Below are 13,124 nucleotides of genomic sequence, written 5' to 3'. Positions count from 1 at the left end.
ATATCCTCACTTCATCTGCATATTCATAATCATTTAGGATATTCATTTACAATTTCATTTTTAGACAAGCTTCATTGATTCAAAGGTTTGTTATTTAAGACACAAGTGTTTGAATCATGACAAGTGCCTTTTCAAGCTTCATGGGCTAGGGTTTCTTCTATGACATACTTGGGAATCAAATTTATGAGATTAGGTTACATTGGCTTGTGGAACCCTAATCTTTGGTATATGCTTTTGGTTATGTTGACGACATCATGACATTGGATATTGAGGTTACTTAGGGATTATCTTGATATTTGATTTGTTTGATTCATGGCACAACACTTCATTCAGGTGATCAAGAGAATTAAATCCAAGATTCATTCAAGAGCTCATACAAGATCAAATTCAAATTCATTTTTTTTTTGAGGTAAAATATCTTTCTTAAATCACAAGTTACTCACACAATTCATTTCAGGAGGCTATTTTCATTTTAATAACATCCAAATACATTATAAAAGAATCCAAACCAAACCTACAAAAAATTACATCTTTAACCTACAATTGACTTTTGGTCAACTATTGACTTTTTAGTCAAATACTTGACCAAAGTCAACTGACTATCCTATCCTACTTGTTTCTACACCCTCATGAATCTCCCATTTTGCGTGCCTCCAAGTCAAGTCTTCAATGATTGCTTCATATGCTTGGTATATTCCATAAAATTCCTCTTGATGCCATGCTTTAAACATATCATAAATGAGCCTTGGTCATTCAACCTTATGCACATTAACCCTACAAGAACAAAATTCCGACATGTAAGCCAATGTACATCTCATCCAATTCCAATACATAAGCACATACGCAAATACAAAGTCAAGCCAATATCCATGAACTAATTTGCATTCACATGACCACACACATACACAACAAAGACTTAGCACACTTACTATTTACACACACTTAATGCATACACATGCCATGACCTATACACATTCATACAATAGCCACACAATACAACAAGACTGCTAAGATCAATTCACCAACTCATATGCCAATACATCCAAAACAACTAATTCCAAATATCACAGAAGCCCTTCTAATTAGTTTACAAAACACCTCAGCTGCACCAATTCAGTCCCATTTCAAACCAGTAATAGAAAAAAAAGTCAAGTACAATACACTACATTAGTATCACAACTGACATTACCCATTTCTCACTGCCTATTTCCATCCATCACATTACATTAACAATTTGCTTCAATTTACATAACATTCAATTCGAAGCATATGAACTAATGTCATACCTGTAACAATTCACTAACATTCTAACCAAGTGATTTATAGACTAGTGCACTAAAGCATAACAACTATTACTAACAATACATTCTCCAATTCACATAGTATCCAACACATTCCATGACAATTCTAACACAATCTACTAACTCTTTTTTAAAAAATAACTAACTGTTTTGTCAAACTAATCATGGATAATCTAACATTTCATTTTAACATAACAATTTCTACTTGTTCATTAACATTATTCAAAAGATCCAACTCAAAACTATCCTAACTTTAACTATAACTGTTAGACCTCATAACTAACTTAACAATTCTCAATCTAATTGCATCTAACAGAGCACTAACACTGTTAAGATCACTAACATAACAGGTGGTTCATATATCCCATAACAGCTCATTTCTCATGACTTTACTAACTTCAAAATCCAAGAAAATAACTCCCAGTTCACTAACTGTTTGCCTCAAGCTAGTTTTTAACAACAATTCAATAACACTAATTCAAATTCATGTTAATGTTCCTAGTTTCAAGAAGTCAACTCCTAGTTTTAACCAACATGAGAGCTCATTCACATTCAAACAAATTACAACTCAACTGTCAGCTTCATAATTATCCTAACTTCCAATCCTAACATAACTAGTTAACTCATTCATAACTAGAAGTTTATAACTGATCCAAACCACCATCTAATTCACTAACTTCAATTCAACTAACATCTTCTAACATATTTAACAGTGTTAGAACTAACAACTAACATTCCTAACTATAACTAACTCCAGTTCAATTCCACTAACAACTTTTAACAAAACTAACAGACTTAGATGATTTTAACTAACTTCTTCATCAAATCATTTAACCATAACGTCTACCCTAACTGTAAACAACCCCACCCCAGCTTTCCCGAGTTTGTTAGCCTCAAATCCATCCTTCTCTAGCTCCATTTACTTCAATATCTTCACCATAATGTAACTTCCATTGAGGGGAATCAAAGCCCTATGGTTGCTGGCTTAGATTCCCCCTCCTCCTTTATTTAATTTATGATTTGATATTTAAGGTTCGTACACTCGTTGCTTCTATTTGAAAATCTGAGGGAGTTTTAAGAGGACAAGGGATAACGAGACAATTATTTTAATGGCAGTTTTTCTTATATTGGTGGAGCCCTACCGTCGGAAGCAATTTCCGACACGACAGAGCATTTCTCTGTGTGTAGAATGTTTGAGAGGAAAAAAGAGCTAACATATTACAACGTGGAAGGGAAAGAATGAACTACGTTGATTGAAATCCCTCCACACATTGCTAGCTTCACCGGGCCTTACCTTTACTATAACCCCATGGGCCTTACCTTTACTATAACCCCATGGATTCTATTATGCATATCCCTCCCGAAAATTTTACTTCGTGTCCCTATGTTTAGCCTTATATCCCTATAATTTTTAAAAAATATCAATTTTATTCTTAATTGGTTTTAATCAATTTATCATTTCATTTTTACCATTCAGTTGAAACTTCAAAATATTACACATTTCACTATCGCACCGGAACTCCTGAAAAAAGACTTCAAGTATGTATTTTTTCCAAACTGGAAGACTTCACAAAAGACATCCGGAACACACCAATTAGTGAACCGGAAGACTTCAAGAAAGAGTTCCGGTTCTTTAATAAAAACGCACGTTCTAGAACACTTACTGAAAGAGTTCCGGTAAACAAAGTGACACATACCAGAACTCTTTGAAGAAGTCTTCCGATTTGTGTTTTATGTATTCCGGAACTCTTTTTTGAAGACTTCCGGTTTGTATTTTTTTTAAAGATTTTTTTTAAAACTTTTTTATTGTGCAGGAATGGAAAATATTTCCCAAATATGTGTAGATACTTCTGATGCGTTTATAACGACTGAAAGATTTAGTACACGAGAAGAGGTGATCAAATGGATTAAAGAGGTTGGAATCAATAATAAAGTAACTGTTATTATCAGTCGTTCAGATACTGAAATAGGAAAGAGAGGGAGAAGTAACAAATTAATATTTGGTTGTGATAAAGGTGGGAAACACAAGAGTACTGATAGTGGAACTCAAAGTGCGTCCAAGAAATGTGGATGCCCATTTAAAATCAGGTCGACTCCTGCGAAAGATGGGTCTGGTTGGAAGATTGATGTAAAATGTGGGTTACATAATCATGGTTTACCTGATAGATTAGAAGGTCATTCCTTTATTGGTAGGTTGACCACAAATGAGAAGCAACATGTCGCTGATTTGACAAAGTGACATGTACCACCTAGACACATATTGCTTTCCTTGCAAGACCGAGATCCTGAGAATGTCACTCGGATTACGCAAATATACAAGCATAAGAGTGTGATACAAAAAGAGATAAGAGGTCCTAGAAGTGAGATACAACATTTGTTTAAGCTTATTGAGGATGCAGGCTATGTGTATTGGAGTAGAAAAAAAGGATGACTCGGAAGTTGTGAGAGATATATTTTGGGCCCATCTTGATTCAATTAAGTTGTTGAATATTTTTCCGGGTGTGTTAGTTATGGATAGCACCTACAAGACAAACAAATATAGACAATCTTTGTTTGAAATTGTTGGCATGACATCAACCGAGTTGGCTTTTGCTGTTGCATTTGCGTATATGGAGTCTGAGCAGACATAAATTTTTTGCTGGGTATTGGAGAAACTAAAAGAGTTGTTTGTGAAGAAAGACTTGTGTTCACAAGTGATTTTGACAGATAGAGATCTTGCTTTGATGAAAGCAATTGAAATTGTGTTTCCCAGGTCGATTAATTTGCTATGTAGATTTCACATTAACAAAAACGTTGGTGCCAAATGCAAACAACATGTGGTGAATGACCTGCAAAAGACGATAGACACATTATGGATGGAAGTTGTTTGGGTTAGTGATGAGGTTGAGTATGGTCAACAGTTGCATCAACTTGAGCAAGCATGTGTTGATTATAGTGGGTTTATTAATTATGTGAAAGACACATGGTTGACTCCACATAGACATAGATTTGTTGGAGCATAGATTAATCGAGTGCTACATTTGGGTAACACAACGACTAATCGGTACGTGTTATAATTTTTTATGTGTTATTTTCAATGTATTTTTATGTGTTATTTGTATGTATTTTTTATGTGTTATTTTCAATATTTTTAGGGTTGAATATGCTCATTAGAAGTTAAAGCAGATGTTAGGAAACAGTATAAGTGACATGGTCAAATGTTGGGAAGCTATGAATAACAACTTGAGATTACAATTGGGAAACATTAGAGCTTATTTTCAAAAGAGTTTTTATGAAGTTGAGCATGCGCACATAAGTCCCTTTTATGGTTATTTGCGTGGTTCCGTATCTCGAGCTGCTTTGAGACGTATTGCTGAAGAGTTATTGAGAGTTGATTATGTTGGAACTAATAGTATGTGGTTGTACTCTTAAAACATCTTATGGGTTACCTTGTGCTTGTGAGTTAGGAAGATACGCACTAGGTGGTATACCGATACCCATAAATGTTGTTCATGTTCATTGGAGAAAACTAACTATGGAAGTTGAGTTAGAGGTAGGTGCAGATGATGGATCAGAGGTGGATATGACTTGTGCAATGGATGAATTGTGGAAACGATTTAGGTCATTAGATGTTATTGGAAAAAAGGCATTAAAGAGTATGGTATGTGAACTAGCATACCCAACAATGACTCCATTGTGTCCACCACCCGAGAAACTAAAAACCAAAGGAGGAGTGAAGAAGAAAGGGAAAAAACCAGCATAATATGATGTTTATAGGGACCCTTCGTATCATGAGTATGTTGATAAGGCATCTCAATTTTCTAATCGGTTGTCAGAAGTGAGAGAATCTTTGATGATAGAATCCTTTGGTTCACAGCCACCTGAAAAATGGTTGACTCTATCAGATATGGGTTACTTGATAGCGAATCGCTATAATGTTGTACTTGTCTATTTAGGAAATCCGTGCATGACTTTCTTTCCTATGACAAGTTCACATTCACCAAATGTCTCTATTTATTGCATTCGTTTTGTTAACCAAAATCATTGGGTTCAGGTACGTATTTTGTATGACAAGTTATTTTATATGACTTAATATTTTAATTATTTCACTTAATATTTTATATGACTTAACATTTTAATTATTTCACTTTATCAGGTTAACATGAAAGAGGGGTTTCCGTTGCCACCAGTCACATTAGATTGGAGGAAGTTTCGTTCTCATACAGCAACGTCTTGGATGTTAGGATTTGCAGGACGTCTAAAACATTGACAATTACTTATGCCTATATTAGCATGAATATGTACTCAAAACATGAATATGTAATCAAAACATGAATTTTATATTATGTCTATTATATTCAGTTCTAAAACTTAATACATAAATCAATGTGAACGAGAAATATGCAAAGCTTCAAATAAATCAGCAAACTGTGGATCTTCCTTTTCGGCATTAACCTGTCTCCAGATAACCATCTTCTACATCAGATGGAGTGGTGGCCAGGGTAGTTGGACGGATCACAGCGATAACGCTCTGATGGTAACCAATCCAATCAACATCAATATCAGTCGCCATCATACAATCAAGAGGTGGGGATGGAACATACTACATGTACCCAAACTAACGTAAACATCTGTCAGGCAAGTATGGAACAACTGTGTCACCCCACTTCAAACACCCCCTGTAGAGACATAACTCATCAAACTGAGACCATGCTCTATGATCCTCAAATGGACGCCATATGACGTCAACATGTGTCAGCTCGTCCAAAATAGGTCGTAAATCATCAACCTTCAAGACTCCTTGCCTATAGGACCATCTCATCGCTCGAGGAAGACCCCGGTTATCAGCTGGTTTCCAATTCTCCCCTCTTTTTCCAACAGTTGGAAAGTACTCGTGAATCCAGCACTGTTACAAAATAAAAACATAATAAATAAAATAAATTAAGTTAACATACTTTATAAAATGAATCCAACACTTAATAAACAAAATTAAATTATATACATGTAGGAGAGTAGGATATCCACCGAGCTGTTTGCAACTGAACATGGACGCATCTCAAAGATATCTGTATAGGGTAACCAGTGCAGCTGCTCCCCAACTATATCCCGAACATCTATCTAAGTCTGTAAACAGTAGAAGGTATTGTGCCTCGACAAGTGTAAAGGTCTTGTCGGCAAAAATGGTGGAACCCACCAACATCAACAGATATGCTCTGGTCGCATATGCCCAGCTGGAAGCAGCTCTATGTTGTACGAATAAATCGTATAACCACTCCAACTTATAATACGAACCTCTGTAGCTACGAACATGTGATTGTGCCTCACCCTGTGACACTCCTAAATAGTCAACATCAAGTTCAACAGCTACCTCTTCCGTGACATCCTAAGGACTCTAGAAGATACCCCTGATGGGCAAGTGAAGCAGACATGAGACGTCATCTAAAGTAATGCTCATTTCACCAAACGGCATGTGAAATGAAGATGTCTCTAGATGCCATCTTTGCACAAATGCAGATACTAGATTTATGTATATCTTGTTCAGACTAGTTCTCTGAAGTGAAGATAAACCAAATCTAGATACCTAACTCTCCACAGGTTGTGGAAGAGCCAGTGAAACCCTAGATGTCAACTTCAGTCCATGTCCAACAACCTTTAACTCTTTCTTCGGACCTCTTTCCTAAAAACAATTAAAACACATATTAGAAAACACAATATAAAATATTCAACTATTATTCATTTTCAAATATATCCCGTTTATTTATCTCACAAAACCATAAATGGCGAGCAACATGATGCTCGTACTTCACCAAAAGAGACGTATCGTACGACCCTCCTGGATATTCAGTCGGCTCTGCTGCAGATGAAGATGCGCCCCGGCCTAAAGTGCGGTCTGGAATCCTACCATATGCACCTCGTCTTCGAACCACTACAAAAAAATATTATAACAAAATAATTAAAAATTAAAAAAGAAAAAATTAAAAAAATTAAAAAAAAAAGACGCACAAGCGAAAAAAAAACAAGGTTGACTACCGAAACACTTCTTAAAAGAGTTCCGGTTTAGTTCATCAAAACCGAAAGTCTTTAAGAAAGAATTCCGGTATACAGTCAACCAAACCGGAAGACTTTCTAAAAGACTTCCGGTTCAATGCCCCCAAAATGCAGCGAACCAGAAGACTTTAGATAAATGTTCCGGTATACAATATGTGAACCATAAGACTTACTCTTAGTGTTCCGGTTTACAATGCCAAAAAATCCCAAAAATGTATGTTCCGGAAGTCTTCAAGCGCAAATGAAAAAAACTTCAATTTCTGAAAAATATATCCTATTTATATGAGGATATTTTAGTCAAAAAAATTTATTTGTAGGGATACGAGGTAAAGTTTTATGAACTTGACTTTTAAACTCAAACATCTAAATTGACCCTCCTTAAAATGATAATATTGAGATATCATATATCTTTTACTTAATAAAAGAATGAATAGTTACTTTTGAGTTTTGAAGGAAGGTTTTATCGTAATTTAGCAGCGAGGAAGCAGGAGATAATAAATAAGAGTAAAAGGGTTTTGCGGTTTAGGTTAGTTTTTAGGGTTTAAGCATTGAGCTTTTCATCGTCGCTCATTTCCCCTCTTCTCTAACCATGTGGGCTCTTCGTCGAACTTCGATTCGCCTCAGCTTAAGGTAATCCCATTCTTCCACCATCATCCTCATCATCACCATTTCCAGACCTTCACCGATTACTTCTAACCCTTCCTTCTGCATCATTTTTCTTTTCTTTCATTTTCCATTCATAACCTGTTTCAGTACTTTTATTTTTATATTTTAGCATCTATATCAATTATTAACACTTCTGTAGCGGTTTCTGATTGACTATTACGATCAATCACCGCACTGTGTGCATAGTTTTATGAATTTGAGTGATAGTTGCTGATTTTTTTGTTACACAAATGCAAGAGTTTTTGCTAATTATTTATTGTGCATTGTTTGTAGAAACCAAGCTCTTAGTAATAATGTCGGAACTTCTCGTGTCAAATTAATGCCAAACACTTTGGTTGAATACGAGGACGCTGTTCCTGATTCTCATCAAATCATACATGCTAGATTTCTGTCAAAGGGTCACACTTTTTACCGCACAGGTAATGCTTTCCAGAAATTTACTGTGAGCAGGCGTGAACTTTCATCACAAGCTGATGCTAGTAGCACGAAAGATGACGATGATGATGCCATGGAGATTGAAGATCAGTTGACTGAGCTGGATGCAGATGGAGATAGCGTTGATTCTGAAACAGACCTGTTGGATGGTGACGAGGATGGTGGGAAACCACGAGATGAGCTGGAGTTGTCGGATACCGAGAGTGATCCAGCTGAGAAAAAATCAGAGAGTGGAAAGAGTCGGTCTGAACTATTTAAGGCTATTGTAAATGTTTCGGGTTTATCTGTTGATTCTGCTCTGGACAAGTGGGTTGCAAAAGGGAAAGAATTAAGCAGGAAAGAGATCTCGTCGGCCTTGCTTAATCTTCGAAAGCGTAAAATGTTTGGAAAGGCTTTGCAGGTAAATGAATCAAACTTATATTTATGTTAAGATAGTAAACTTAGCATTGAAGAGATGAGTATGTTACAATAGATGAGTAATAGGTTTAGAAATACAATTGTTAGAGAAAAATTATGGTTGTTTCTGTTATAGAAAAGATGGTAGAGTCCCATCTTACATAGTTTGAATATGTGTTGAGAATGCCTGTAAATGAATAAAAAAGGAAAGTTAATTGACCATAGGAAATGGTATTTCAGTTGTTAGAGGTAGAGAGAAACTAGGTCACCATTGTGTGAGATGTTGAAATAAATGGTCTGTAGTTTTAAACTTAATATGTTGTATATATCAGAGAAGTCAATAGCAGCTGATAACGGCGCTGTCCCGGGAGAGCGCCGTGGTGCAGAGGCTGGTCGCGAAAAGAGAAGGAATAACGGCGCAGTTCACGTCTATAGCGAACTAGTTAGTAAAGTGAGAAAATCAACTGATGATATTTCTACTATCCATGATTTGTTATGACTGTGCATATGGGTGGCAAAACAGGCACGGCCCGTCGGGCATGTCCGTTTTACCAGCACTTTTTCGCAGGACGAGTCAAAGTTTTAGGCCCGCACCCTTTGATTTGCCCGCCCTGCCCCACCCCATTTTTTGTGTGCTTTTGCGGGCACGGGGTTTTTTCATACAATTTTGTAATTTTTAGGCCTAAAAGGTTCTCAATGCCCGTGGGCCCGTCCTCACTTTTATGCGGGGCGGGGCAAGGTTTTAGGCCCGCACCCTCAAATATGCTTGCCCTGCCCCGTCCCTGTTTTTGCGGGGCGGACCTAAACGGGGCGGGCATGCCCGTTTGCCACCCCTAACTGTGCATATAATATCAACCATCAATATATTCATCAACAATTGATATTACCCCCTTACTGTTTCAAGCGAGCAACTCACTCTAGAGGTGCCAAATCCTCACTTCCAAATCTTGTTCCTCCAAACCTGCTGCTTGTTCTTCAAACCCCATCCATGAAGTACATCTATCAAATGGTCTTGAAGGTTGCTACAGGTGAGTCAAGAACCACACTCGCGGTTGTTGTGACTTACCGAGTTCATTGTTTTTGTAGCCGAAGTTGCCCTCAACACTTGCATTGCACACCATCACAATAGCATTCTCACCACTGCAAACTAGTTGCACTTACCATATGTATTAGTAACTGTATTGCTGTATGTTTAAACCAGAAGCGGCTTACATTCTGTTATTAGAGTCAGCTTCTGATATGATCGACAGTTGAATTTGTTAGAGTACATCGCCTATCATGCTTTTAGGGGGGCCTCCATGCACCATAAAAATTATTATCCTGTGTTTTGATTGTGTGGCCATTGCAGGTTGGCTGCTAAAAGTCAATATTAGATACACAAGCTCCACTTTACTCTTCTTTCTGTTATGCTGTTGGACGAAACCACACCGCCCCACCTCTGTTGAACTTTCAGCCAAACTTCCTATTTTCAGCATCCCACTTATTTTTTCAGCCATGTCTACTTGTTTGACCTTCTTCTGTCCGGTTATGGTTATTTTTCTGGCCAATAAAGCAACATGTTGATTGCTGTTCACCTTCTGCTGATTCATGCATCCTATCTGATGGGTTGGTTCCAAAAAAATTCATTCTCAGCTCCCCCTTCCCCTCTCTCTCACTCTTCTGATTTTTTTCGGTGTTAACCCTTGGGTTCTCATGGGAAGAGAGCACCAGTAATATGGAGTTCGTTCAGGAGGTAAGCAAAGCCCGGCTAAGAATTGTTCCATCCAGGATTCCAACTCAGATTCTTCCAAATGATTCATCCTAAGTGGAGCTCATCAACCACTTGAGCCCAATCTCTTGTATCAGATTTAAGCACATCTTTGTTTCTGTTCTTATTTTCTTGGGTTAATTTATTTTTATCCATATAATTTTTTTTTAATTTCTTTTTTAGTCGATAAGTTATTCTTCGACTTTTAGTCTTCTATATTTTTTTGTCCACACTTTTGTTCCTTGCACATGGATTTTTGCAATGATGCAAAAGGGTTATGATTTGTTAACACATGTTTTTTAGTTTAATTATTATTTATAATTGAATGAAGCATAGACTTTGACACAGACACATAGCCACTGCTAGTATAAAAAACAAAGGACACACTTTTTGTTGATTTTTTTTTTAATTTCCATAGAAAAGAGGCTATGGTGTGTCCAAGGTGTGTCAACAAAGAAACAAAATATTTTTTTATGACACCTCTTGAATTAATATTTTATGTATTACTTTGTTATTGTTAATGTATATTTTTTACCTTGTTTATGTTTCTGGTTTTACAATATTATGTTTTATAATGTAATTTTTTTCTTTTTTCTTTCCATGGTCGTAACTGTAGGTCTTGGATTGGCTAGAGTCAAACAAAAAGCTTGAATTTACTGATAGAGAGTATGCTTCTAAGCTTGATCTGATTGCCAAATTGCGTGGCCTACCAAATGCAGAAAAATACATGGAGCATGTTCCAAAATCTTTCAAAGGAGAGTTACTTTACAGAACATTACTAGCTAACTGTGCGAGTTTGAACAATTTGAAGAAAACTGAGGAAATATTTAACAAAATGAGGGAGTTAGATTTTCCTATTACACCATTTGCTTGTAACCAGTTGCTTCTAATTTATAAGAGGATTGACAAGAAGAAAATAGCTGATGTGTTACTGATGATGGAAAAGGAGAATGTCAAACCTTCTCCTTTTACTTATAAAATTTTAATAGACGTGAAGGGTCTGTCTAATGATATTGATGGAATGGATCAAATTGTTGAAACAATGAAAGCAGAAGGTGTTGAACTAGACCATCAAACACAGGCAACCTTGGCTAGGCATTATGCCTCAGCCGGGCTTACAGAGAAAACTGAAGCTATATTGAAGGGGATTGAAGGTGAAAACTTGAAAGATAATTTGTGGGTATGCCCAACTTTGCTTCGCCTTTATGCAATTCTGGGGAGGGCTGATGAAGTCGAGAGAATTTGGAAGGTTTGTGAGTCAAAGCCTCGGGTTGAGGATTGCCTTGCTGCAGTTGAAGCTTGGGGAAGGTTGAAGAAAATTGAAGAAGCAGAAGAAGTTTTTGAGATGATGTCAAATAAATGGAAACTTAGCGCCAAGAATTACTCAGTACTACTGAAAATTTATACAAGGAATAAGATGCTAATCAAGGGTAAGGATCTTATTAAAAAAATGGGAGATAGCGGGTGTGTTATTGGTCCATTGACCTGGGATGCACTTGTGTCACTTTATGTTCAGTCCGGGGAAGTCGAAAAGGCAGACTCTGTTTTGCAGAAGGCACTACAGCAGAAAAGGATGAGGCCATTGTTTACTACTTATATGACTGTTATGGAGCAGTATGCAAAGAGGGGCGACGTCCATAACGCAGAGAAGATTTTCTATCGAATGAGACAAGCTGGTTATATTTCTAGAATAACTCCGTTCAATTCTCTAGCACAGGCTTATAAAAACGCCAAACTTCCGGCATACGGGATCAGGGAGAGGATGAAAGCTGATAACATATTTCCCAACAGATCTTTATCTGAACAATTGGCTCAAGTTGATCCATTTAGGAAAACTCCAGTTTCTGATTTACTTGATTGAGAAAACTAGCATATTCTGTCTTGTTCTTCTACTTTTCAAATGCAACTATTATCAATTAGTTTGATGTGTTAAGATTGGACTTCCCAAATTCAAATATTTTGTGTTGTACTAAATACTGCTTAAATAGGTTTTATGAGAGTAGATATTTTCTCCATTTCTTAGAAAAATGTGAGCTTTTGTTATTTGATTTTGGGTGTATAATAATCTTGTTGAAATACAAGAGACTAAGAGACATTTGAATATACCGTGTGTTTTGAAAAGCACTACGGAGACTTTATTATATATAGAGAGATTATAATTAATTACATGATATAGTCGATGTGGGACTATTCGATATACAAATATTCTTAATACTATATTTACAAATATCAACACTCCCCCTCAAGCTTGAGCATATAAGTCAAATGCACCAAGCTTGTTACAAATATAATTAGTTCTGGGATTTCGCAGAGATTTTGTAAACACGTCTGCCAATTGATCATTAGAGTTGACAAAGTTTGTGACGATGTCACCTGATTCAATTTTCTCTCTGATAAAGTGACAATCTATCTCAATATGTTTGGTCCTCTCATGGAAGACTGGATTTGAAGCAATGTGCAATGCGGCTTGATTATCACAAATAAGTGTCATTGGTCGTGCTTCTTCAATTTGAAGTTCCTTGAGCAATTGTTTTAACCAAATAAGTTCACAT

General features: G+C 36.5%; 1 protein-coding gene and 1 long non-coding RNA gene across 2 annotated transcripts; one reads left to right on the top strand and one right to left on the bottom strand.

The window, feature by feature from the left end:
• Nucleotides 1-451: 451 nt before the first annotated feature.
• On the bottom strand, nt 452-2,517 carry LOC127092777 (uncharacterized). Its single transcript, XR_007792281.1, has 2 exons — nt 2,116-2,517; nt 452-774 (listed from the first exon to the last, which is right to left on the bottom strand). It is a non-coding gene; the product is annotated as an uncharacterized LOC127092777 (long non-coding RNA).
• A 5,262-nt stretch (nt 2,518-7,779) lies between these two features.
• Nucleotides 7,780-12,738, top strand: LOC127092776 (pentatricopeptide repeat-containing protein At1g80270, mitochondrial). The gene is made up of 3 exons (XM_051031669.1): nt 7,780-7,958; nt 8,268-8,829; nt 11,189-12,738. The coding sequence occupies exons 1-3, from the start codon at nt 7,918-7,920 to the stop codon at nt 12,431-12,433; spliced, it is 1,848 nt and encodes a 615-aa protein (XP_050887626.1). The 5' UTR covers nt 7,780-7,917; the 3' UTR covers nt 12,434-12,738.
• The last annotated feature ends 386 nt before the right edge of the window (nt 12,739-13,124 follow it).

This window comes from Lathyrus oleraceus, chromosome 6 (assembly GCF_024323335.1).
Source record: "Lathyrus oleraceus cultivar Zhongwan6 chromosome 6, CAAS_Psat_ZW6_1.0, whole genome shotgun sequence".
Taxonomy (NCBI): domain Eukaryota; kingdom Viridiplantae; phylum Streptophyta; class Magnoliopsida; order Fabales; family Fabaceae; genus Lathyrus; species Lathyrus oleraceus.
The sequence above is the reverse complement of the archived record's forward strand: the minus strand, read 5'-3'. Positions and strand labels throughout refer to the sequence as shown.